At 39.8% G+C, this 26,042-nt stretch overlaps 1 protein-coding gene across 11 annotated transcripts in view; it reads left to right on the top strand.

The window, feature by feature from the left end:
- The first annotated feature begins 272 nt into the window (after positions 1-272).
- The window catches only part of prkag2b (protein kinase, AMP-activated, gamma 2 non-catalytic subunit b), a 91,823-nt gene continuing 66,053 nt past the window's right edge, over positions 273-26,042 (top strand). For 7 of the 11 annotated variants that reach the window (XR_012390893.1, XR_223171.6, XR_011006370.2 and 4 more), the window contains exons 1-3: positions 273-572; positions 6,257-6,328; positions 16,704-16,941. Coding sequence is in view for 4 of the 11 variants with exons in the window: in XM_691638.10 (XP_696730.4) it covers positions 486-572; positions 6,257-6,328; positions 16,704-16,941 (397 nt within the window). In the remaining 7 variants the exon portion in view is untranslated. The remainder of the gene's footprint in view (positions 573-6,256; positions 6,329-16,703; positions 16,942-26,042) is intronic. The other 4 variants (XR_001795980.4, XM_073923781.1, XM_073923797.1 and 1 more) reach the window with 2 other exon arrangements.

A 26,042-nucleotide genomic window follows, 5' to 3' on the forward strand; every position in this document is an offset into this window, starting at 1 on the left:
ATATTATAAGTCATTAGAAAAAAAAGTAGGAATTATAATTTTAAAATTATTAATTTTAAATTAAAAACTAGCCTATTGTAGCCTGTAGACTGGCCAGAACATTCAAAACATTAATTTGAATAATAAAAATATTTAAACATAATAATAATAAAAAAAACTTTACTTTTCTAGCCTCTCTTGTAAAAAAAAGGATTGATACGAACTGTCAGCAGAACTCCGTCCGGACTGTGCAGCACTCGTAAAGTTTTGCGCAGCTCCTCCGTGAGGGGATCGAACCTATTACAGAAGTAAAGAATGAATGCGGATGTCCTCCACGCAGTGACACTAACAAGGAACAGAAGTTTCGGGATGATTTATATTTAACTCATATGAGCTTTTGCAAAATTCGCATTACCTACGGCGATTTGATATGTAGCCTGGCATTGAATAAGTTAGAGATTGTATAAAATTCTTCAGTACAAAGAATAATTCTGACTGCAGAAAAAATGGGAAGTACAGTGATGGACTCCAAGGAGAAGGATTGTGCAAAGAAATTCTCTAAGAAAAAGCGATCCCTGCGCCTTAAAATGCCAGTGAGTTTATTTTAGTTGTACATGTTTTGTAACTTTATTGCTTCAATAAATGTCGTCATTTACGCGTGAGTGTTACGTTAGGTGGCTGGGAAGCATTAAAAGTGTACAGCATGTTCTCATTGCCTATAGTAAGCAACAAATGGATCGATCCGGTGCCTTTTTAGAACCTCAGATGGTATATGGTATATTTAGAACGTCTTGACAGCAAGGTATTGCATTTATTAAGGTAACGTTAGCCTAAATGTTTAGTCAGTGTTAAGAGTTGGTGTGCTCTTGTCCTGCTTGCATTAATTCGATTCGAACATGTGGGTTTTTAATATCAAAATATTTTAAATTATATAATTTAAAATCAGTCCTTCAGAGCTGTCAAAACTTGAGCTGCAATCCCTCCCTCATCTCCCCCTCCCTACACGCGAACGCGTGTCGGTAAACATGAATGCTTGTGTGTGTGTAATCTTTGGTTGAACAGGCGTTTGTTTGCATACGACAACAAAACAGATCATACGCTAGCGTGCTGTCAATGGTTTTGATGGAATTACCCAAAATATATGACTTTGAACGCCTTGCTATGAGCCAGGCTTTGCATGAAAGTGAAAGAGGAAGTAGTACGGGAAAGCGCGTTCTCTACAGCAGTGACTCGTCATTACGCAATATTACATGCTGGCTCCAAAAGTACATCATGTAAACACTGTTGTTCTAAATTTAAAGCTTGTTGCTCTTTCATAGGCTTATATCTACATTCCTATACCATCTTCTACAGTGACAGTAACCTGCTGAAAGGGTAACAGGTACACTGTAAACATCAGTAAACATCAATGTCACCTTTTTTTTTTTTTAACTTTACACTCAATTTTTTAAACCGCACACATATCAGAATGAAGCATTTGCATTAAATGGCAAACACATCTTTCATAATAGTAAATGTTTGAATAAAGCCTGTAAACATAGTTGCTCTAAATCTAAAGCTCTGTGCTTATCATGGGCTTATATATCTACATTTCAGTACAATGTTCTACAGTGACAGTGATCTGCTGAGAGGAGTAACAGGTACATTGTAAACACAGAACACATGCAGAAACTTTTCTAGTAGAAACTAGTAGCTTACAAAACCATAAACATACTGTATGTAGACAAAAAAAAAAACTTATATAAAACAAAAGTACATTCTTTATATATAGTAGAAAACACAATTGGGTGTGGGGGGTCTTGAAGGGACAAGCATCCATTTCCTGGAGAAGCGTCCTGTGGGCATACTATAGGGTTGGCCATCATACACTTTCCAGAGCCAGGCTGAGAATTCCTCTATATGTTTTTATTGTGTGTGTGTGTGTGTGTGTGTGTGTGTGTGTGTGTGTGTGTGTGTGTGTGTGTGTGTGTGACCTGGTGAATAAATGTAACATTTTGAGGTTTTGTGTTTGAAAAAAGAAAGCAAGTCTGTTCCTGTTAGATTTTTATGTTTTAGATAGACCATTGTGTGTAGGGTTTTACAGTTTTTTCCAACTGCTTAAACACAAAATCATTTCATGTTACACAAGTTTTGAAATCACTCACTTAGAATGCAAACTACATCCAAAATTTCCAAAACCAGAAGCTTTTTCTCAGCCTTGAATTAAGTGTCCATATGCATAAAACATTTTTTTCCAAAACACTACACATAATTCTTAACTTAAAACACAAAAATCTAACAGGAACTGACTTGCTTTCTTTTTCCAAACACAACCAATCAAAATGCTATATTTACTGTATCCACTAGATCACACACACTCACTACTTACAGTTTTTTATGATTGCTTACGCACTAAAATGTAACTTTTCCCACAATAAGCAAAACCTAACACTCAAGGAACTAAACACAAGGGTCTGCACGTGGTCAGCTTCACAGTTTTTGCAAAACATTACTCATAGTAATTGCATAACACTTAACACACTTGGATGCTTTTGACACATATTTTTCATGATGGAATTCCTTGCAATTTCAAAGCAAAGGCCTTCATATGAACACACACATGAACCATTGGTTAAACACAGCCATCAGGTGTGCATACAAAGTGGTGCAAAACTGTAGACCCACCAATCAAATGTAACCACAATATAAAAGCAATAGGTAAACTATTAGTCTTCAATAAATATGTTCATAGTAGTATAGCTAGCTAAAAATATAACTATTCAATAAATATGTTTACAGTAGTATAGCTATAACTCGTCAAAAAATATGGAAGGCAATGTTGCAGTATGGAAGACGAAACACGAAAGGGAGAAAAATTGGTAAACAGAAGACGGGATGAGAATTTCTTTTTTATAATGAAATATATACATCACCAGAAAGCTAAATAAATCCACTTTACATTTGTTGTTTGGTTTGTTAGCATAAGGCATAATTTAGCTATTAGTCTATCTCTGTTTGGTGAATACAGTATGTTCATCTACCTTATAGCAATACCACTGAAACCCAGATTGTATTAGTCAGTTAGTAATTATACAAGTGTTTAAGATTGATTACCGCAGTGTGTAAATGAAGCAATCAGATTTATATTGAATGAAGCGTGTGTGTTCCGTACAGTGTCAAAATTGTGTTTATTTAACTTATAAATGGCACCTTGTACATACTTTCCAACAACTCATATTCCAACAGCTTTCATTTTCATTCTTTTTTGCTGAATATTATTAAAAACAAACCTAATATTGTATTATCCTATATAAAACATACAGTAAATAGAAATATTTTATCCAGTAAATATTATAACAAATAAATAAGTCTAGTATATCCAGATACATCAGAATAATGTAGCTACTAGCTAACAATATTTATATATTATACTACACCTGTCTTATCTGCCTTTGAGCTAACTTACCTGAACTGTCTCTATCAAATGTCCAGTCTGCATCATTCTCATGGTCACTAAAACCAATTTTATCCTCACTTTCATCTGCAGAAAGAGCCAGTTCTGTCCTTTTCTTCTTTCACTTACCAAAGAACATGCTGGTAGTCTCTAATACCCTGTATTACAGTTTTTTTCCAATTGTTTACACACGTTTTCTGTAAGCTGGTCTCATTTGTCAGAACTCTACACACAAATCACAAAACACACACACACATTGGGCAAAACTCTGCAATTCTTCTGCAAAATGAAACTCTACATTCAAAACAATGTGATTTCTTCTCAAAATGGTATTTTGTTTTATAAATGATACACACAAGCCACCACAGGAATAGACATTTATTAGTTCAGTTGAACACTGATGTGCTTAATGTAAAACACCATAATGTATGACCACTTCTTCTCCATTCATTATTATGACTTTCTGTAAGCCTTTTTTTGTTCAATGTTACACTTTACTACAGACAGTAGGCCTACAGAAGTGCATTGTAAAATATTTCAGAGTATTGTTTTTATACAAAACAAACAAATACCAAATATATTTTACTGTATTTTCCCCACAAATACAGTGTACACAGTGTTCATCCCAACCAACACAAAGTTGCAGATATCGTGGTCTACATATACCATAAACAGAAGTATTTACTGAATACAGTCACAGTAAAACATTTTTTTTTAATTTAAAAAATAATAATAATAAAAAAACAGCTGTACTCCATCCTATTTTCTGTTTTGGTCTGGCCAAGCAGTGGGGGAAATGTCACTTTGCATGGCGAATCCAGCCACAAAAAGCATCAACTGCTATAGCTTGGAGAAGGGGGATACTGTACATGTGTGTGGATTTCGGTCATACACTTTACATCTCCAGGCAGAAAAAAAATCCTCAATAGGATTGAGGAATGGAGAATATGGAGGGAGATAAACAACTAAAAAACATGGGTGGGCTGTAAACTAGCTGTGAACCAGATGAGCCCTGATTTCTAAATTGCAATTCTGTGTGACAGGTGTTTACTCATGTGATGAGTTAGAATGCAAAGTAGGACAACTGACTTTACAATTGTGAATGACAGTGTGTTCCTTGTGAAAACAAAAGATTTTCTGCATGGAAATTGTGCAAAATGCAGAGAATTGTGTGTAGTGTTTTGAAAAAAGTGTGTTTTAAACCAGCAATTTGAGTGTAAAGCAGGAATTGTGCTTGTAGTTAGCAGAATTGGTTCAGGGGGTTGGTGCATCAGTTACATGTTGTAGTCATTGTGTCTGAAGTACATGTAATTTTATGTAAACAATTGGAAAAAACTGTAATATCAATTCAAAAGTAGTATTGCCATTAAAACTAGATTTTATCTGTAATGCAAATGCTATTAACATACAACTAATTAACATTGTTACTAGCTTTCATGTTCTTATTGTTAAACTTAAAAGTTCAAAGCTGACCTTGCTAGCTAGCTAACCTATTGTAACATTGCACTTTCCACTATTGCACAGTGTTGCTATTTGGCAACACATACATTTGATAGATTTACAAAAAACTAAGTTGATTGTGAGTTGTGACTATGTCATCATAACTTACTGGAGGTGATGTCTCAGATTTTTTTGTGGATCTGACATAATTCGATCCTTTGTTTTTATTGACGTTTATATTTGCATTTAGCAACTACTCACAATAAACCCCAGTCTGTCAGAAATCTGGCAGTCTGGCAGTGCCTGCATACCAATTTTTATTTGTCTGTCACCTTTTCTGTCTCTTCGTTTCTTTTTAGAGAGAAACTGGAATGCTTTGACACATCCAATTTAAAACCCGCTTTAGGTCCGACCATTTTCAGCTCTCGTCATCAAGTTTGCTTTTTATAGATCAGAACTTTTGAATAGGAAGTGGCATAGAAACATTTCAGTCCTTGTTTTGTTTATACATTTATATATGGGATCCCTGGTATTCCCTTATTGAATCAAGTGAAATGCGGTCAATGTGTTGTCAGACCAAGGACATGGCAACCTACAATATTCAATATGGCAGGAAGTGTTGTATAATTAGGAACACTGCTTTTCACTTCAATGTCTGACAGAGTCTAGTCTTAAGCGAGTCCTAAGAGGTGGGTCAGCCAGCGGTAAATACCATCTTTATGTGATGTGGCAGAGAGAGTTGAGTGGCATTTTGTGGAGTTTCTGTGGCTTTTTATAGCTAATATCTTTCAATGAGCATTTAATTGTTAAATTAGTAAATGTAAACTTGCACAACTAATTATCAAAAATAAACAAGAATGTCAACCTATACTATAGCAGTTTATCACTGTGACGGTCGTAAGGTTTTGTTAACCAGTGTCCACTAGATGAAGGTGTTCCATGATCTGGTATTTTTCTGGAGTTTTGAACAGGTGCGGTGTTTTGCCGTGATTGACGTTTGGACCAGGTGTGGAGTGTTACCTGTGATATGTGTTTGGATAAAAACTGAGAGAACAGGATTGCGGGTGTTCATCCTTCCCTCTTCAATTTTGGATTTTTTTTTCTTTTCTTTATATTCATGTATCATTTCACTTAATTTTTGATTAAATATATTTAAGTTGATTTGATTTTTTGGTTTGGATCTTTATTTGGTTTTGTTACTACTTTCTTGAGCCAGGAGGTTGTAACAATCACATTCAGCCATAGTTTACGGTGTGAGCTGATGTATTGTAAATTATAATTGTTATCAAATATATGAATTAAAATAATCAATAGGCTCTATGTAATACACTAAGTTTAAGTAGTCTCTTTAGAATGCAATTTTTGATTGTTTACCATTAACTCTGACATTTTGTCTTTTAATAGGATATGACCACATTTACATCTTCTCTTATGGATGGAGAGACTGACAGATCAGATAAAAACAAAGTGGGAAAGGTAAAAAAAAAATACAAAATGTTTTAAATAATTTTCAGCTTGTTTAAACATTTAGATGGACATTATTGAATTGGTGGCAATTTAATGTTTTAAATCACTCGCTTAACTTTTTCTGCAAATGTAGACAGTAGAGCTAACTAGGTTACGAGGATATAGCAGAGCCTTCAAATATGCAGTTTGAAGGAATTATGTGTGGATTGTTACACAATGCAATGTATTACACAGAAATAGAGCTGACTTGTTTAAACATGCACTTGAACAATGAAAACAAGGTCAATTGTCAAAGAATAAACATGTTTGCTACATATACTAGTTTTGTTGGATTGACTGAAACATTGCTCATAAATGAAATGCGTCACAATCCTTCTTTGCACACGCTGTTCTTTTAGATTAAGAGGTAACAGTTGAATTGTTTTCTTTACAGGAAATGGATAATGATTTTTATACAACTGGAAAAACAAAGCAATGACTTAAATAAAAGGCACTTTGGTAATTTTTTGGTGCTTACCTATATATTGTGAAAGCCAAACTCCTGCGCATTGGCTTTGCTGTCCCTACATGGTGCACTCAGTTTGCTTGTGTGGTGTGAAAGACCTGTTACTCAGGGGTGGGAAAGTTTGGTTCTGTAGAGTTGTTTTGAGTTTAAATTGGGCCTTGATAAACACCTGTCTATCTTTCTAGTAACCTTCAGTTCTTCATTAGTGTGTTCAGGTGTTTTTGATTAGGGTTGAAGCAAATCTCTGGCTGTTTCTCTCTATGCATTGTGTGTCATGTTGTGTCCTTATGTTTTCGTGTAACATCATCATAAACCACTAAAGATAAGTTCCAATTCTCAAGACCGCAAGAACAGAGAGCTTGTGAAAGAACCCGGAACTTGATTTCGAAGTACTTGCTCTAAAAGTCATTGCGGAAGAATAAAGGAGGTGGAAAGCAGAGCGTTTTTATTTTTAAAGTTCAGAGATATAACTAGGACCAGACAGAATCTGCGGATGTTTGTTGCTATTTCTGCAGAGAGTTTTGTAAAAAAATTTGCGGATTTTGCGGAATGGTCCTTTACTGACAGCCGTGTGTGTGGATCTTGTCGGAAAATATGGTGATAAGTCCTACATGACAGTAATAGTTTGATCGTAGTGTTTACTACAATAATGCCTCTAATATGTGCATACTTCACATGTTTTGGTTCCATTTCTGTTTAGTTCAGTTATGACTTTAGTCGAATTAAGGTTATCAACAATCGCTGTTTCGAGCTTATGTAGGCCTACAGTTCAAAATTAATGTTTAACTGAATAAACAGTCATTAAACACAAGTACATCTTAATGAACATCCTTTATTTTCATCACCAATTATCATAGTAGAACAGTTTCTCATGCAGTTTGTGATGCATTTTGTAAACAGGAGATAAGCCCCTGGTCTAATGTGCCACCTGACTTAGAAACCCATTCTCAAAGACTTATTATTTGGGTTGCAAATGCGGGAATGGAAATGCTATAGTGGATTTAATCACTTGCGCAGCTGATGCTTGTTGCAATCAATTTAGCAATGAAAGCACAGCAAGAGCAAGGTGAGGCATTCTTTTTTTGAGCTGAAGAGACTGATACTCACAGCTAAGGGACAATCATTATGGCGATGTAATATAGCGTTTCCGTTCCCCCCCTCAGGGAACGAGGGTTACTTTAGTAACCAGAGCATTCCCCTTTTTATGGGAAACTTCAATGCTATAGTGTATTTAATCCACTTATAGGGAAATATCTGGAAAACGCCATAATGACTGCACCTTACCTTCGCACCTGTATAATAGAGAGGCGCAATCTTCCAACGTGTTCCCTGGCCCTTACTTATCCCACTTCAATAGAAGATTCACAGATTTAGATATATTTTTCGGGAGCCGCAAAGCACCTAGATAATTTTTAGTAATTTAAATACGACAAAACGTTGGGAAAGCATGCAGTTCCGATAGGCAGGATGCTGCGGAGGCCATGTGCGACCCAAGTGGGGAGATATGGTGGCATAAGAGTATATGGACTAGCCCTGAGAAGGGGGAGTACACATATAATAAGATGGTTAGCGGAGAGGGACGACACGGGTCCACCTGTGAGGGGGGACTGCACCGTGGCTGAATAAGCATATGGGATCGCCTAGTGGGGATCACGCATAGCAGGCACCTATACCCAAAACTCGGGCTGACCAGAGGGCAGACCTACAACGTTATGGGTCAGCGAGTGACTCCTCCGCTGAGTCAGTGCTGGGAGCCTCGGAGGAATCTCTGCTGGGCTCACCTAAGCGGGGAACTTTACCGACAGAGTGAATAAGTGCATGTATCTCCGTGTTAAGCGTGTTTCAACACCTTACCTGAGTTATTTCCTCAATCACCAAGGGTTACCTAATACCCTTGAGCAAACAGGCTCAACTCGCAGATTGTAAAACCTTGCAAATGAATTAGGTGTCGTCCAGCCTGCAGCTCTACAGATGTCTGTTAGAGAGGCGCCACATGCACACGCCCAAGAGGATGCAATGCTCAGAGTGGAGTGCACACGCACTAAAGAGGGACACGGCTCGCCCTGGCTCTGGTAAGCGAGGGAGATGGCATCCACTATCCAGTGGGCCAACCTCTGTTTTGATACGGCACTTCCCTGCTGCCAACCACCATAACAGACAAAGAGCTGCTCAGATGATCTAAAGCTCTCAGTGCAGTCCAGATAAATTCCCAAAGCGCGAACTGGACAAGGTAATGAAAAGGCTGGGCCTGCCTCCTCTGGGGGCAGCGCTTGCAGGCTCACTACCTGGTCTTTAAACGATGTGGTAGGAACCTTGGGCACATATATTGGGGGCTCTCAGGACAACGTAAGAGTAAGCTGGCCCGAATTCCAGGCACAAGTCACTGAGCAAAAATGTCTCCAGGTCCCCAACCCTCTTAATGGATGCCAACGCGACCAGCAGAGCTGTCCTCAGGGACAGAAATCTTGAAGATACCGAGTTGAGTGGTTCGAAGGGATCTGTACGTAGGCTCGTGAGAACGAGGGCGAGATCCCGAGAGGGCATGAGAGGGGGGCAGGGTGGATTAATTCGCCTAGTGCCTAGCGCCTAGGAACCAGATGATGATGTTATGCTTTCCCACGGTGCTGCCAGCCCCCGCATCAGCCATGTAAGCCTTGAGTGTGGAGGACGACAGCTTGCTCTCCAGTTTCTTTTGGAGGAAAGAAAGCACAATGCTGATCTGGCAATTTCGGGGGTCTTCTCTGCGAAAGATGCACCATTCAGTGAATATACTCCAACTCAGGTTGTAAGCGCACCTCGTGGAGGGGACTCTAGCCTGAGTGATGGTATTAACCACCGCAGCCGGTAGGTTACCTAAGTCTTCTCACGTCTAAGGACCACACGTGGAGGTTGCAAAGATCGGGGCGAGGGTGCCAGATGGTGCCCTGTCCCTGAGAGAGTAGGTCCTCTCTCAAAGTGATCTGCCAGTGGAGGGCGGTCGTGAGGAGGGAGAGCTCTGACATCCAGGTCCGGTTGGGCCAGAGGGGCGCAACTAGCAAGACCTGCTCCTCGTCCTCCCTGACCTTCCACAGTTACTGCACAATAAGGCTCACTGGGGGAAACCCATATTTGCGCATGCCCTGAGGCCAGCTGTGGGCCAGTGCATCCATGCCGAGAGAGCCATCAATCAGGGAAAAAAACAACTGGCATTGAGCGCTCTCGGGGGAAGCAAACAGATCAATCTGGGCTTTCCCGAATCGCGCCCATATCAGCTAAATTGACTCGGGATGGAGTCTTCATTCTTCTGGATGTAAAGGCTGTTGTGAGAGTGCATCAGCTGCACGGTTGAGCTCGTCTGGAATGTGAATGGCATGCAGCAATTTCAGTCGCGTATGACTCCAGAGGAGCAAACAGGGCGAACTGAGACATGCGGCGAGAACGAATACCCCCCATGCCGTTGATATACGCTGCTGCCGCCGTGCTGGTCAGGATGTGCTGCTGCTCCAGCTCAAAAATCGGTGGAGAGCGAGGAACACTGCCAACAGCTCTAGGCGATTGATATGCCAATGCAACTGCGTTCCTTTCCACAGGCCCGCGTGCCATGCTCGTCTGGGGACTCAATCGTGAAACCAGTGCTGAAGTGGTCTCATATGGAGTAATCCGAGTGGCGTGACAGCGGCTGCGGATGCCATATGCCCCAGGAACCTCTGAAATAATTTCAGAGGGACCACTATTTTGCTGTTGAATTTTCTTAGACAGTTCAGCATTAGTTGAGCTCGCTCTTCGGAGAGGTTTGCTGTCATGGGGACTGAGTACAGCTCCAGCCCGAGAAAAAAGATCCTCTGCACGGAGGCGAGTTTGCTCTTTTCTCAGTTGATCTGAAGCCCCAGCAGGTGGAGGTGCCAGAGCACCTTGACATAATCAATTACTCCCTACAATGGGCAAAAATCAGCCAGTCGTCAAGTTAATTGAGTATGCGGATGCCCGCGAGTCGAAGGGGCGCTAAGGCACCCTCCGCAAGCTTGGTGAAGACCCACGGAGACTAAGAGAGCCTGAAGGGGAGGACTTTGTATTGCCAAGCTCGAACTTCAAATGCAAACCACAGAACTGACGGTGGCGTGGAAGAATGGAGACTTTTGCATTTTTGAATTATGCATCCTTCAGGTCTATTGCTGCAAACCAATTCCAAGGACAAAACACCAGAGGATGCGTTTCTGCATGAGCATTCTAAACAGCAGCTTGTGCAGACAGTTGTTCAAAACACGCAGATCTAAGATTGGCCGTGACCCACCGCTCTTTTTGGGCACAATGAAGTACGGGCTGTAAAACCCACTCTCCATCTTGGCCGAAGGGACCAGTTCGATTGCATCCTTCTCCAGGAGGACAGCAATCTTCTCTCGCAAATCAGGGCTAAACAGGGAACTGACCCTGGTGAAATGCACACCCGTGAACTTGGAGGCCGTTTTGCAAATTGAATCACGTAGCCGAGTCTGATTGTGCGTATGAGCCACCGCAAAGGTCTGGTCCTCAATAACCAGGCAGGCAGAGCTCTCATTTATGGACTCATCACTACAATCACTGGCCTACCAGCAGTGGGGCAGTGTGGAGTGGGTGTTCTGATCCGGGAAACGCGAGGGTCCCGCGGAAGAGTTGTAGACGAGAGATTCACTCTCACCTCGCACCCAAACTCCGGAGGGGGGGGGGGGGAGAGAGTAAGAGAAAGGAGACTGTCCTCCCAGTAACTGTGAGCCACTGGCAAAATGCACGGAACCTGCGAGCTGGAAGGCATAGCGTCCCAGTCTGGAAGAATTCGGGCTGTCTCATCCGGGGAAGTGGAAAAAGTGCTTTATCTGAGGAGCCCGGCCCCCCACTGGGGAGAGAGCAAGTTCCCTCTTATCCAGATGGCCTGCCTCAGGAGTGCTTCGCGATCCGTTTTACTGGACTTAGCGGCACCCTGGGGCAGGGAGCACCAGTTGTCTGCGAGGTGCTCGACACTGCCGCTTGACCGGAGGCACAGGCAGGGCGGGGCAGCTCTCGTAGGCGAACGCTCTTGGCGACAAGCAGTGGTTATGGATGGCGACTGCACCACCGTGAATTCCTGGGTCAATCTACCGATTGTGTCGCCAAACTGGCCAGCATGGGATATGGGAGAGTCAAGAAAGCGAACTTTGTTGACTCTGCGCATATCTTTGACATGTTTTAGCCCTAGGTGGCACTCCTGGACCACTAATGTGGCCATCGTCCTTCCCATGGCACACGCAGCGGACTTGAGGTCCGTGGAGCTCAGTCGGATGCGGTGCAGGGCACCATCGTGCAGCTGGGCCAGCACACTCGCATGGACCCTAGCGTGCAGGGTGGAAGCAGCATAGTCCGCGTCTGTTTGGGCTCTGGTTCCGGGGAGGCCAAAAACCAACATGCTTTGGATGGGAGAAGAGGCGGACTCCAGCAGAAAAAGGCACCATGCGGTCCCGCAATGGCATTCTAAATCTAGAGAATCAACTCGTTTACCCTGGCTGCTCAACCATCAAGGATTAGTCCTCCACATACACTTATCTAGTCAGTTTGGCTGCAGGGCTGGGGATAAACCATCTCCAGGCACGCGGCCGAAGCAGCCCAGGAAAGTATCATGTCTGTTTCTAGATCCGCCGCCGCACTCACTTTTAAGGGAGGGAGCGGAGGGAATCTTTCATTAGACAATGACAGCCCGTCCTCCAATGCAGCGGTGGACATCTGAGCCTCGGTGTCGTCAAGCCTGAGGGCGGCAGATTTACTTCCACTATAACCCTCAGATCTGCCCGAGTGGCCAGCCGCGGAGTGGGAGACATCAGGGGTTGGTGACTCTTTCACAAGAGCAACTCGCAATCTCAACCGTGCAACAGACATGCTGCCACAGTGACGCCATGCACTGCCCGCGAGCACCGCATTAACAAGCTGGAACCCAGACATGCAACGCAGTGCTCGTGCCCATCATCCGGGGGCAGGAAACCACTGCATCCAGAAACACACGGTCGGAGCGACATTTGCAGTGCGACGCAATTGTTGTTTACTTATTTTAGCTTGGGGCAAGAGTTGTTTTAGCGTTTTGCAGCACGCTGTTTAAATAGCAAATGCATTTGTGCTCATATGTGCATCCATAGGAATTCTGGTCTAAAAAAGGAGGCGTGTTAAATCGCATTGCTGTCTCGTTGCTATTTTGAAGAACTATAATAGACCAGATCAAAGCAGGTCTAAAGTCCAGCGCAGAGCGCGTTAGTTGTACCCCTCGCTTACACATTGCTTAATACACACAGGATGTACAGCAATACGCAAATTTCTTTACAAATGAAAAATAATTGAGGGATTAAAATATTGCAAAAAAAATTTATTTTCTAGTCTACATAAATCAGTTTATTCATGACAATTTGCTTTTGTATAATGTTATTATTATTAGCAGTATTATTTATTATATGCATATTTATATTTGTTTTAATAAAAACAAGCTTAGATCTTCTCACCTGTCAGGTTTAAGACCTTTGCGCTTAATAAACTAAATTAATTATGTATTTGCTAATGGATGTCTGTGCGTACAAGACGTTTCCCTATCCACGAGAGTGAAAATGAAAGTAAAGAATGAGGATGCTCATCTAATTCTCGCGCTGTAGATGCTCTGTTTAACTGTTTTTTCTCTAGTGAAGCATTCAGTTTATCACTTACAAAGTCTGCCGTGTAAATAGCAAATGCGCTATGGTGCTGCGCAACTGACTCTTAAAGGGAATGGGAGATGAGACTCTGATTGGTTTATTCTCAAAACACACCTATAACTCATTAAGAGAATAAGCTCAACCCTGTTAGACTATGCACCGCAGCGCAAATTAGTTTTTTTCGTCCTTAAAATAGCAAACGTGGATTCAGACGCACCTTTAATGCATTTGCAAAGTGCGTTTTGCGCAAAAATCGTTCAAAAATAGAGCCCTAAGTGTCTTTCACTTAGTTATATAATTTTTTTAATGAAAATATGACATTGTTTGGGATTGCTTTATGACAACTTGACATAAACAAATACATCATAACCTATCTTTATCTTTTTCATGACAACAAACATTTGTGTCTTTATCATAGCAACTTAAAGAGCCTTTTATGGGTTTTTGAAAATGACCTTCCATGCAGTGTTTAACACAGCACTAAAAGAATGAAAATATCTAGCTGAGGTTTAATTCTGAAAGTTCACTGTGTTTAAAACTATTGATTCTTTAATGAAATTGTCAACTCAGAGTCGAATAAATTAATCGTGTTGGGTTCGGATCTTTTGCCTGAACGCATCAATGTCGATACGGTACATCACCAAATATGTAGTGCTAGATTTGGTAAAACTTGAACGCGCCTTTCTTTTCAGACACTAGCAGAGCATGGGGAGTCATGGGACTGATCATGACATGAAGATGACAATCACTGACAAATGGAGTTTCAGCTGTGGGGAATAAAGGTTTAAAGTTCATTTTCACAACATTACCACAGTATAGCCAAACTAGTGCTGTGTTTGTTCCTGTCATTTTTCTACGCTACATTGTGGGATTCATCAGCCATTTGCAGTTAAAGGGTCACGAAACACTAAAACACATTTTTTGAGCTGTTGACAGTCACATATGTGTCCTACACTGCTAAAAACACTATTGGGACACATATTTTTCACAAAAAAGTAAAAATTGGTTGTTTTTGCATTATTTCGAGAAAATTCGTACTTCCGGTTTGAAACTAATTTTTGAAGCTGCGTCACAGCCATGATATCTTAGCGTGTATTCCAGCGTGTAGACTGGACGTCTGTACCTGGTAGTTCCGTATTACGTCTCTGAGTGTGTTGCATTCATTTATGAGTATGGCTTGGTTCAAACCAATCAGCACGCTCCATTATGTATGCGCTGCAACTTAATTAATATGCATGCTAGCTTTCTTAGACTGTACCTGAAACAGTGTTCAGACGGCAGAGAGACGACACACGTTGTGTTGCCAAAAGTAGTGGGAAAAGAATAAGAATTGTTTGGAGATATGGGTCGTCAGTGTTAAGTGCTGCAGTGAAGTGTTTAAAGACAGAACTTAGTCAAAATGATTTCTAAGTTACTTAGTTTACTTTATCATCACTACAATATTATAACTTTATAATTATGAAAGATCCGCTGTAAATGCTGCTCTCTGTGTATAAAAATGTGAACACTGTTACAGAGAAATGCAGGTTTATTTTTTTCTCTTATATCAAACATTTCACCACCATTAAACACACTGTCTTTCTCCCCTGCTTGTGTGTGTTTGTTTTTCCTCGGTCCTTAGTGCATTGCCAAATGGCAACTCCCATTTTATTCAAACTCTTCCCATTTTCCCTCCCCCAACACTCAATTCAATTCCATTCAATTCAGCTTTATTTGTATAGCGCTTTTACAATATATATTGTCAAAGCAGCTTCACATAAATGGTCATAGTAACTGGATCAGGGTAGTTGTTTTTAGTGTTTAAGTTCAGTTTAGTTTAGCTCAGTTCAGTGTGGTTTAAAGTCATTACTGAGAGTCCAAGCACTGAAGAGCAAATCCATTGATGTGTAGCTCTACAGATCCTGAACCATGCAAGCCAGTGGCGACAGCGGAGAGGGAAAAAAAAACTGGTAACAGCAGATTAGCATCACGCAAAGGAGGGATTTGGGAACAAATGAATCGCTGAATGAATCATATGGGAGACGTTGAAATAAGTATATAAAATAAATGAGCATTATAAGATAATGAAAGTATTTTTTGACCTTCCACGAATATCAGACTGTTGTTGGAGACCCCCAAAACCAAAATATTACTTTTTATAATGCAAAATAGGGGCTCTTTACCATCATTAAGACAACATAACTTGCCAAAAATGTGTCATAAACTTGATTGTCATGAAGGCATTTTAATTGTCATGAATATTATAACAGCATTATTATTTTTATTGACATCTACACAAGTACAAAAATATAATATGGGGCAGATTGAAATGTTAATGGCAAATTCATTTTGTTTCACTGAAAAAAGGTTTAAAAAATATTCATTGGTACGCCAAATGGTAAAGTTTTAGTAAAGATTTTTTTGTTATTGTTTTAGTAATGTCATGTTGGCATGACAAAGGCAAAGACAGGTTTTGTGATCTTGGCAATGTCAAGTTGTCACAACAAAGACAGAAAGAAGTTTTGATGTATTTGTTTATGTCAAGATGTCAAAACAATGACATCTCAAACAATGTCACCTCTGCATTTAAATGAATGACATTTTGTGACAGTTGTCATAAACGTGATGAATCTTACTCATATTCATAACATGTCATGATTATAAAGGGGTCATAAGAGTCTTATAAACACCCCTTCAAGTTAAGTGTTATTAAATTATTTACAAACTTGGCTCATTCTGATTATGTATCCCTATATACAATTCTGGAGAGAGCCAAATTCATTCCAAGAGCTATGTTTCAAATCCGTCTGAGTCAGCTGTGTATTCTTTTTGAGACCTCAAATTTCTCTAGCAAGTGACATTCGCACCTGCTATTCTCACGTAAATCCACCAGAGGCCAATGTTGACTGACTGTTAAACTGACTGATCCCCCCACCATCCCCCTTCCCTAAACCCAACCAATAGTGTTTTAAAAAGCACTGACTGACCAGCGCCCACCTATTTACCCAAAATCCAACTGACAGTGCTTTGAAAAGCAATCCAGAAAAAGAAAAGCCCTCACTACATAATTTGCAATCCCTGGAAATGTATATAACACTACGCTTTCAGAATGATTTTTCAGGAGTAGTTCTTCTGTATGAAAATGATCTTACTTTACCAGAAATGTAAATAGACAAAATATATTTGGAATGTTTATTTTAACAACCTATTTTATGAACAAATTTTACTTATCCTTCCTTAGGTTGACACAAGTGACTCAGCTAGTCTATGTTCAAGGTCTGCTGCTATCTGCCAACCCCATACTCCCATACATCCTAGCACCAGTCCAGGCTCTCCAAAAAACATCTTTCACCGTTCATTATCTTCACACCAGGAGTCACCTCCCAAGTCTCCCCACCGTCTCAGTTTCAGTGGTATCTTCCGCTCCTCTTCCAGCTCAGCCCCTACCAGCATCAAGCTCTTTTCCAGATCAAGAAAAGGTGAGGCACAAGTCTTCTCATTTCATATTTTTAGTCAATTTGTTCAGTCAGTTTGTCAACACATTTGTTTTTCGTATAGAAAATATTATGGGCACTTTTTAAGGGTCTCTTTAGGACACACTAGAGCAGGGGTCTCAAACTCGCGGCCCGCGGGCCATTTGCGGCCCTCAGTGCAATATTTTGTGGCCCGCGCCGACCGCTGTACACTGACAGAATCAGCGGAGCGGGGAGAGAGAGCGCTCCCCGCTCCGCTGATTCCATCCGTACACAGCTGTCACTGGCATTCCCCGCCCGCCGTGTAAACAAAGGGGCGGGAATGCCGGTGACGTCACTACGCACCCCGCCCCTTTGTTAGACGCTGTGACGGGCAGGAAGTGTTAGGAGGGAACTCGCGCCGGCCAGAAGCAAGGTAAGCTGTTCCCGCCCCTGCCTGCCACTTAGCTACCTATCTGCAGCCTGCCACCTACCTAGCTACAGCCTGCATCTTATATATATATTATAGGTAGATACAGACTGGTACAGACTGATGTGACTGGAGTGGGGTGGGGGTGTTTTATTTATACGCCTACATATACGCCTTTTTTTTAGGTGTGAGGGAATGGAAGTTTTGAGTGAGTTCCCGCAAGCCATACTGAGGGTCTTAACTGCTTCCGCTCTAAAGCCAAATGTGGTTCAGATTTGTGAGAAGAAGCGCTGTCAAGTCTCTGGCAGCAAGGAGTAGGCAAAAGATGCCATGTTCAGAAGAACTGTTCATAATCTTCACTCAATGTTCTATTAATGTTCAGGACACTTCATGTTCAGAAGAAATAATTAAAACTGTTAATAATGACATTTGAGGACTTTTTTTTTGTAAAATCCCTTATGCGGCCCAGCCTCACCCAGACTTTGCCTCCTGCGGCCCCCAGGTAAATTGAGTTTGAGACCCCTGCACTAGAGGGTTGCATTGGGTTTGGATTTAAATCGCTAAGAAAAAAAGTTTAACAAAGAGCACTTTCCTGTTCTCCTAAAATGTGCCCATTTTATTTAGAGCTTTCCTGCATCTAGTGTGCTTTCACGGAGGGCATTCAGTGCAAGATTTCTTAAATGACAGATGCACATGTCTGGGACCGTAGTCAGTGAGCAATATACATTATATAAATTAATTTTGATAGGCTGTTATTTAATACTTTTTATGAGAAATATATTTTCTGATCTTTTATTCTATTTAATTAATTTAGTTTATTTTGTAAACTACTTAATATGTTACATCCAGCCATATGTTCTAAATTATGTTTATTTATTTAATAGGTTAAATGTATTTCAAATTGTGCTTTGGCTTATTTACTTAAACAGTTTGTTAACAGTTAAACTGTTTTTTATTATGTATTATTTCAATTAGATTAATCTATAGTGTTTTACAATGTAGATTGTGTCAAAGCAGCTTACCATAAAAGATTATAGTAAATTGAAACTCTGTCAGTCCAGTTTTCAGAGTTTAAGTTCAGTTTAGTTCAGTTTAGTCAATGTGGTTTAGTTTTCACTGCTGAAAGTCCAAACACTGAAGAGCAAATCCATCAATGCGCAGCTCCACAAGTCCTAAAGCATGCAAGCCAGTGGCGACGTAAAAAAACAGAAGTGCCACTACCTGTGGTTTCGATTTAACATACACAACATTTTAAAAGCTTTTTAAAAGTAAATTAAAGGAAAATAAAAGCTCAGCCTCCCTGGAAGAGTCTATGGGTACTGGAGAGGAGGATCCGGCTGATGGTTTACCTAGGATCCTGGAGGAACTATGCGGTTTTCATCTAGGCTGTGGTACACTAGACCAGCTGTATACCCTCACCAGGGTGTTCGAGGGTTCATGGGAGTATGCCCAACCAGTCCACACGGGCATTCTCATGGAATTATGGGAGTATGGAGTCAGAGGCACTCTGTTATGGGCCATTTCATATCTATATTCATCCCTGAGTAGGAGTCTGGTTCGCATTGTCGGCAATAAGTCATAGTTGTTTCTAGTGTATGTTGGACTCCAGGAGGGCTGCTCTTTTCACCAATTTTGTCCATAATTTTTAAGTGCAGTATTGAGCTGGAGGGGGTCCGGTTCGGGGACCAAAGGATTTCTTTTCTGTTGTTCACAGACGATGTTGTTCTTTTGGCTTCATCGAACATGGAGCTTCACCATGCACTGGGGCGATTTGCTGCCGAGGACATGGTGCTCCATCGGAAAAAGGTGGTTTGACTTCTCTAGGTTGGAGGAAAATCCTTACCTCAGGTGGAATTCAAGTATCACATGAGTTTTGGGTCATGACTGAAAGGACAAGATCTTGGATACAAGCGGCCAAAATGAGTTTCCTTCCCAGGGTGGCAGGGCGCACCCTTATAGATAGGGTGAGGAGCTGTTTTACCTGGGAGGAGCTTGGAGTAGAGCCACTGCTCCTCCACATCAAGAGAGGTCAGTCGAAGTGGCTCAGGCATCTGTTTCGTATACCTCCTGGACACCTACCTGGGGAGGTGTTCCAGGCATGTCCTACCAGGAGGAGGACCTGACCTGGCCCTGGAAAAGTGAATGAAAATGAATGAATGAGCAGTTTAAAAGGCTAATGATATTTGTCATATGTGGTGCTTTGGATTTGCATTAGCCTACATTATCTCATATAAAATCATGTTTAAGGCGTTTTATTCTGGATGTTAATTGGAATGAATATTTGTTTGTAGTCACAAGCTCTGAGAGAAGGTCCATGCAAGCAGCCGGGAGTGGACACAAACATTGGTGGTGTGAGCAGAAGTGGAACATGCAAGTAGTGGGAGTGGACTCTCCGGGGGTCTGATTTATAAAACGTGCATGTTAAACCTTGCTAAAATTGAATGTACATGACAATACTTGTTAATTTATTAATTTATAATTATGGCACATATGAATTAAAATAGTTTGTCATTAATTTACTTGCACATTCTCCTGTGATTTTTTTTGGTATAGATCACAACTTTTGTGGGAAAAGGCAGATACACATTCCACCCCTGCTTTGTGTGTATGGCATGTTCGACTCGTGTACAGCTCTGGTCAGACATTCAGTGGGAACATGATAATAAAAAGTCTCACGCAGGGTTCTATTGACCATCAGTCACTAAAATTCACACAATCATGATCCTCATCCTAAATCTTCATGCTCACAATCAGCACTTTGACAAACAGGAAATTTTGATATTTTGTTGTTGTTGTTTTTTAATGCATAGTTTGACAATCAACAAATTTGCTCAGCATGACATCAAGACATTGAGGATGGTAAATTGGTAGCAAACAATTCTTCTTCTTCTTCTTCTTCTTCTTCTTATTATTATTATTATTATTATTATTATTATTTTTGATATCTTGAATGGTTTGGCCATGATTAAGTGCTTAAGTTATGGCTAGAAAGTGAAAAGGGAGTATGTAATAACCTGTGCATAGTCACTGATTTTAATCAAAAAAATTTATAGCTCCCTTTTATCTTATTTATTTCAAATCCAGCTGTAGAAACGTCAAAACAATGGTTACGTAACGCTGTGAAGGAATTTGCAATATCTTAAACAAGGGATGCACTGATAAAGATTTTTGGGCCGATACCGATAACCGATAATTCTTCAGACTTGAGGGCGATAGCCAATATGTATGGGCCGATAATCATAAAAATTTTAAATTGTTATATTTTTTTACAGCAAACTTCAAAAAAGATTGAACTGCTCCTATAAACTGAATAGCCTATACACAAAGCAAAAAAGCTATAACTTCAAAATTGCAAGGTGATTATAGACCTATATTCACGATTTCACATAAATCAGCATGCAAAAAATTATTTCCTTTTCTTTATTGCAAATGAACATGCAAGTTGATTGTTGCATAAAATAATATTTTAAATAACAAAATGGTATTTAATTAACAAGCAAGATAAATATATTTAAATAAGATGAAAATGAAAAAGCTAAGAACTGAAACCATTATGAATAAAACTTGTTACAGTGATGTACACATGGACAAATATGTCATGTCCGAAAAAGCCTTTATCAGAGGTGTTTTGACAGTTTAGCGCCACCGTACAAGCCAACAGCTAAATATAGATAGTACGTTTAGAAAATGCGGCACAGATTCATCCTATTTGGCGTTTTGACATGTCACATGTAGGTGCTGCTTGTCAATCAGACGCGTCTGCGCTCGTTCTTGCCGTCAATCGCGGGAAAATGATCGATGAAAAGTTTATGATAAACCGCTGAGAGTTTTACTCAACTGTAGAGGCAGAGTTGCCATCAGAGTCAGATTTTGATACAAAACCTGCATTGAGCTGACTTTATGACAAACAGAGCAGAATATAAAGACAGAATGAGCGGCTAGTTAAGAGCTTCTTTGACTGGATTCACCTCTCTCACCTCTCCCCCATGCTACACTGTGTGTGTGTGCGGTGACAGCTCTCACGCGAGCTCGTTATAATCAATATGAATATTCCGATCAAACTGAATACAATCTTACATCAACAACACATGACCAGTAACGCGTTGATAATAACAAATAATCAGATTACAAACAACCGTTATGTTTATAGGTGTTGTAAAATGTGCGGGTCCTTCAACGGGACTGGGCTGCGGTTTGGGGTGTCTGTGAGACAGAGGGAGAGGGAGAGAGAAAAGAGGAGCGTTTTTTTCGCAATGAGACCATTTTCTGTGATGTTCCCTCTTTGGTGACTTAATTGTTGTACCACACGGAAAGTAATAAATATTTAGGACCAAGTTACATGTGTCCTCTTTCATTCACCAGCTGCAACGAAAAGAGTTCACCCCGAGACTAATATTATTCGGCCCTTGAGTAATAAGTGAATCTCCCCTGATATCTCTAACACAACAAAGAGACAGAGCAGGAAATGTTTACACATGTAATATTTTTCCCGAGGCGATTTAAAGCAAAATACACAATGACTCTCAATCAAGCATATCTACAATGATAAGGAACTTGGTTACTTACTGAGTTATTAACGCACAGCAATTCCACGTGAAGAAAGGACGGACTTTGAAGGAATAAACAGTGTGAGGAGAGATCCATTATAGTGCACTGGACAAGTGTGAACATGTTCCGCCCACGCGAGCGCAACACGCAGGTCTGTACAATTACCTAATTTATCGGCTTAAATATATCGGCCTAATTACGACATCGGATCGATAACGATAATCTTAAAAATAGCATTATCGATAACGATAATCTTAAAAATAGCATTAATCGGCCGATAACGATATGGGCGTTGATATATCGTGCATCCCTATCTTAAACACTGTTGCCTTGCCAAGGGTTGAACTTTGCAATTTTTTTTCTCATGTGCTTTTGAAGCTTCAAAATTCTTAGAATTCATTAAACTTTGACACGCACAAAGTTGTGTCCTAATAAACTCGAGCAAAACAACAGAAAAGAGTGTAGTAGGGGGTGCTCGCTAGTGTCACCTTTTGTAAAATTTTTTGTGTAAATTTTCTAAAACGTTTAACTGAAGTCAGCAAATTTGTTGAATATACTTTATTGAACAAGGCAAAAAAAAACATTTGAAATTACAGACATTAGCTCTGAGCTATAATAAGATGGCAAATTTGCTCCGAATGTTGAAAATTTGAACAAATTTGAAATATTTATTTTATATTCAGTATTATATATTTAAATATAGTCATAAAAAAATAATTCACATCAAGTTATATCAACATGATGCAGACATATCTTGAATGGTCGTATGAAATGGTAGTGTGGAATTAAAGTCATGCCACTACATTCATTACAACCTAACAGATAAAGTTTGTAATACTTGGGTTGTAGATTACTATAGACCATTAATGTCCCGTGGGGAACGTGCAATGGGATGTGTGTATAAAGTGGCTCAGATAGCCCACCATGGAAGAAAATATTCAAACACAAGCCACTCATGGATTACAAGTTCGCTACCTTCTCAAGTCCTCCACATATTCCTCGATGACATGATTCCCCTGACTGAGACACATGATCTTTACAGCAGGATCCATGTTTGGCTAAGTCTTCTGTAACAATGGGTCAGGGCAACAGAGGTGAGAATCCATGTGCAGTTTATTAAAAGACAATCATCAGGCAGGCAAGGTCAAAACAGTTACAAACAAGGGCATATGGGTAATCCAAGAGCGTAGTCAGAATAAGAGGTGAGTGATCAGGATAGACAGAAAAACAACAGTAATAAAAAAACAAGGATGAAAAACACAGAAAGGCAAGGACAGGAATAATGCTTGCATAATGCTCTGTAATTCATCAAGACTCAGCAAAGGACTGTATGAAAACTTTAACACAATGCTGTACGTAAAGCTGGATGAATGGACTTGACAGAGGATTTTTAAAAACATTTTTCATGATCCCAAACCATGTGTTGACCAAGCATGCATCCAGCAACTACATAATGGGCTAAGCATCAGTGTTGGGGCCTCGAGAAACTCTCTAATGAAAATGAATTGTGTCTTTAAAATGCAGTTGGAACAAATGACTCTTATAAATGCTCCATTTTAGTGAATCATGCCTCCACTCCGCTAGATGTAGTCATTTATAAGTGCTGTGACGTAGGGCTTGTTTTAAAATAATAGCCCACTGACAGCATTAATCAAGTAATATGAACTTTGAAAATAAAGTAGGAAGATAAAGTTTGAGGTTAAAGATTCTGTATACTGTTTAGTAAATTTTTCTAGGCATAGCTTTTGTTCGTTTTTTTCGTAGTAGTAATTGACAAAACTTTATCGACCTGACTGAAAAGCAGAATTCTGAAACTTTCTTCGACAGAAAAGTTCACTGGGTGGAGAATATATGAATATTGATGGGTTTTCTGTTTTGTGTTAAAGCATGCATGGATAAATTACAGCATTCACAAAAGTACTAATGGATCACAAAAGTTGTTTTTTCCAAGGTAATAGATTTTTTTTAAAGCATCAAACACCATGTTCTGCTTAAAATGTTAGAGATTGTGTTGTGTTTAATCTGACTTCATTGATTAACCAATGATTTACATTTTTTTCGGATGTAAGAAAATTTTCAAAAAAAGGTAAATGTTTCAGAAAATAACAAAATTAAGCTGTACGGGTACTGTTCAAGTTAAGTCTTTAGTGTCTCCAGAATTTCAGCTCAAAATTACCATCTGATCACTTATTACACCCTGCTTAAAAATACATTTTGGGGTCTGAGGAAGTTGCAGTTGTTTTTGTAGCCTGTGCCTTTAAAGACAAATGCACTGGTTCTCCTCGCCCACCATTCCGCTTATGCAAAAATGAAGCAGAAAATCTGCTTATGAGAAATATCACAGTAAGCCCAAGCAAGGAAGTTTCCCAATTATTATTTGATGTATTTGTTGCGGAGCTAACTCGAGCCTTTCTGGAGTGTTGAGTCAAACACAATGCCATTACAAAGTTTGCAGTCCACACACACACACACACACACACACACACACACACACACGTTTAACTTTGCACTGTTTTTGCACGTCTACTTATGGAAAATGTTAGAGGATACGATACACCACTGTACATTTTGCGATTGTACAAAATCAACCTAGTTTATTGACCACAAAACTGGATTAAAGCATCCTCGTTTCGAGTTGTACTGACACTATGCAGTTGATGCCAGCTATTATAAATTACAAAGTGATTTTTTTTTTTACATAGTGATGTTTAACACAAACATGCACTTTTAAAAACATTTTAAACTAAGTATTGAAGTGCAGCTATCACAGATAACTGGAACAAGTCTTTTAATTCGAGTGCGGGGAAAAACACACACGCTATAAAGTCAGGTGAAAGCCCCAGAGGGCTGTTTATTTACAATGAATTCAGTGTGTATGTGGTAACGTGCTGGTCTGATGCTTTCTCCAACTCCCAGGTGCATACCATGCTTTTTGGTGATAAATGCCATGTAGTTAAATGGTTAGCAGGGTACACTCCAATCAGCCACCTGAGTCTGTGAGGCATAAGAGAGAGAAGGTTAGTTTGGAGTGTTCTTTTTAGAATACAGCTCACTGAAGTCTTCCTTTGGTGTCCTTATATATGCCTCTCATAATGAGCTGCAGCCATGGTTGATTGGGCATGAAGGTGGTGCACCTGTTGTGCATTGAGGACCATGGTGATGTGATATTCGACTTGCCACACCCAGTTTCTTTGCAAACCCTGCCTTGTAGATAAAATTATACATCTTACTATGGAGACATGATAATATGCAGCTGTCAGTCTATTCAGTGGGCAGGGAAAACCAGACAGCTACGTTATGTTGTGGTGGGCCACAGAATTGCTGGGATTTGGATCCTATTTTAATATCGGGAATTATAAAAGAGAGAGAGAAAGAGAGAAACTTTTTGTGTTTATATGTCTCCAATATGAGTGTTAACACACATACCTACACACAGTTCTGTCCAAACAGCTTCCAAAAGTTTATTTTGCATCATAGTTGCCCGTTAACATAATAACTTTTAATATGCAAATTAATTGAAATATTTTGTATGATTTGCGTTAGGTACTTACACCTGTCACAGATTTTAATACTATTCATGTTTCCTTCAGAGTCTATGTAATAGCCATGTAAAATGTCTGTTTTGCCAATAAAGTTTGTTATGATTTTGTTATAATTTATTTCTCACTCAAATTGGTCAAAAGTTGAAAAAACTACACCGCATATCAATATGTTGCAACAATGTAGGGGTCACAACAGTTTGCCTCCTACCTGTTAAGGGACCAAAAGTAATCGGACAATTGGCCTTTTAGTTGTTCCATGGCCAGCAGCCTGCAAGGGCAACACTGCTGGTGATCGTAACAGTTTCATCATATCCTTGGAGACTCACCAAGGCTGAATCAGTGGTTAAGGGGAGGCATTTTGACTGTTGTTATTATTACACAAAATTGTATTTGTATGATCTCAATCAGTTGTCTTGTTAAGAATCTCTCTTAAACTTTGCTTAAAGTTAATATTAGTTTCTATATAAATAACTTGTACTATTAAACAAGCAGTTATGGATGCAGCCTGCGGATGGATAAAATAGTAAACAGTTGAAACAAAAGGAGATATTATTTGATACAATCAAAATAGCAGAATAAACTACATTTTGTGTCTGTATGTGAATTTA

The sequence above is a fragment of the Danio rerio genome, chromosome 2 (assembly GCF_049306965.1).
Source record: "Danio rerio strain Tuebingen ecotype United States chromosome 2, GRCz12tu, whole genome shotgun sequence".
NCBI lineage: Eukaryota > Metazoa > Chordata > Actinopteri > Cypriniformes > Danionidae > Danio > Danio rerio.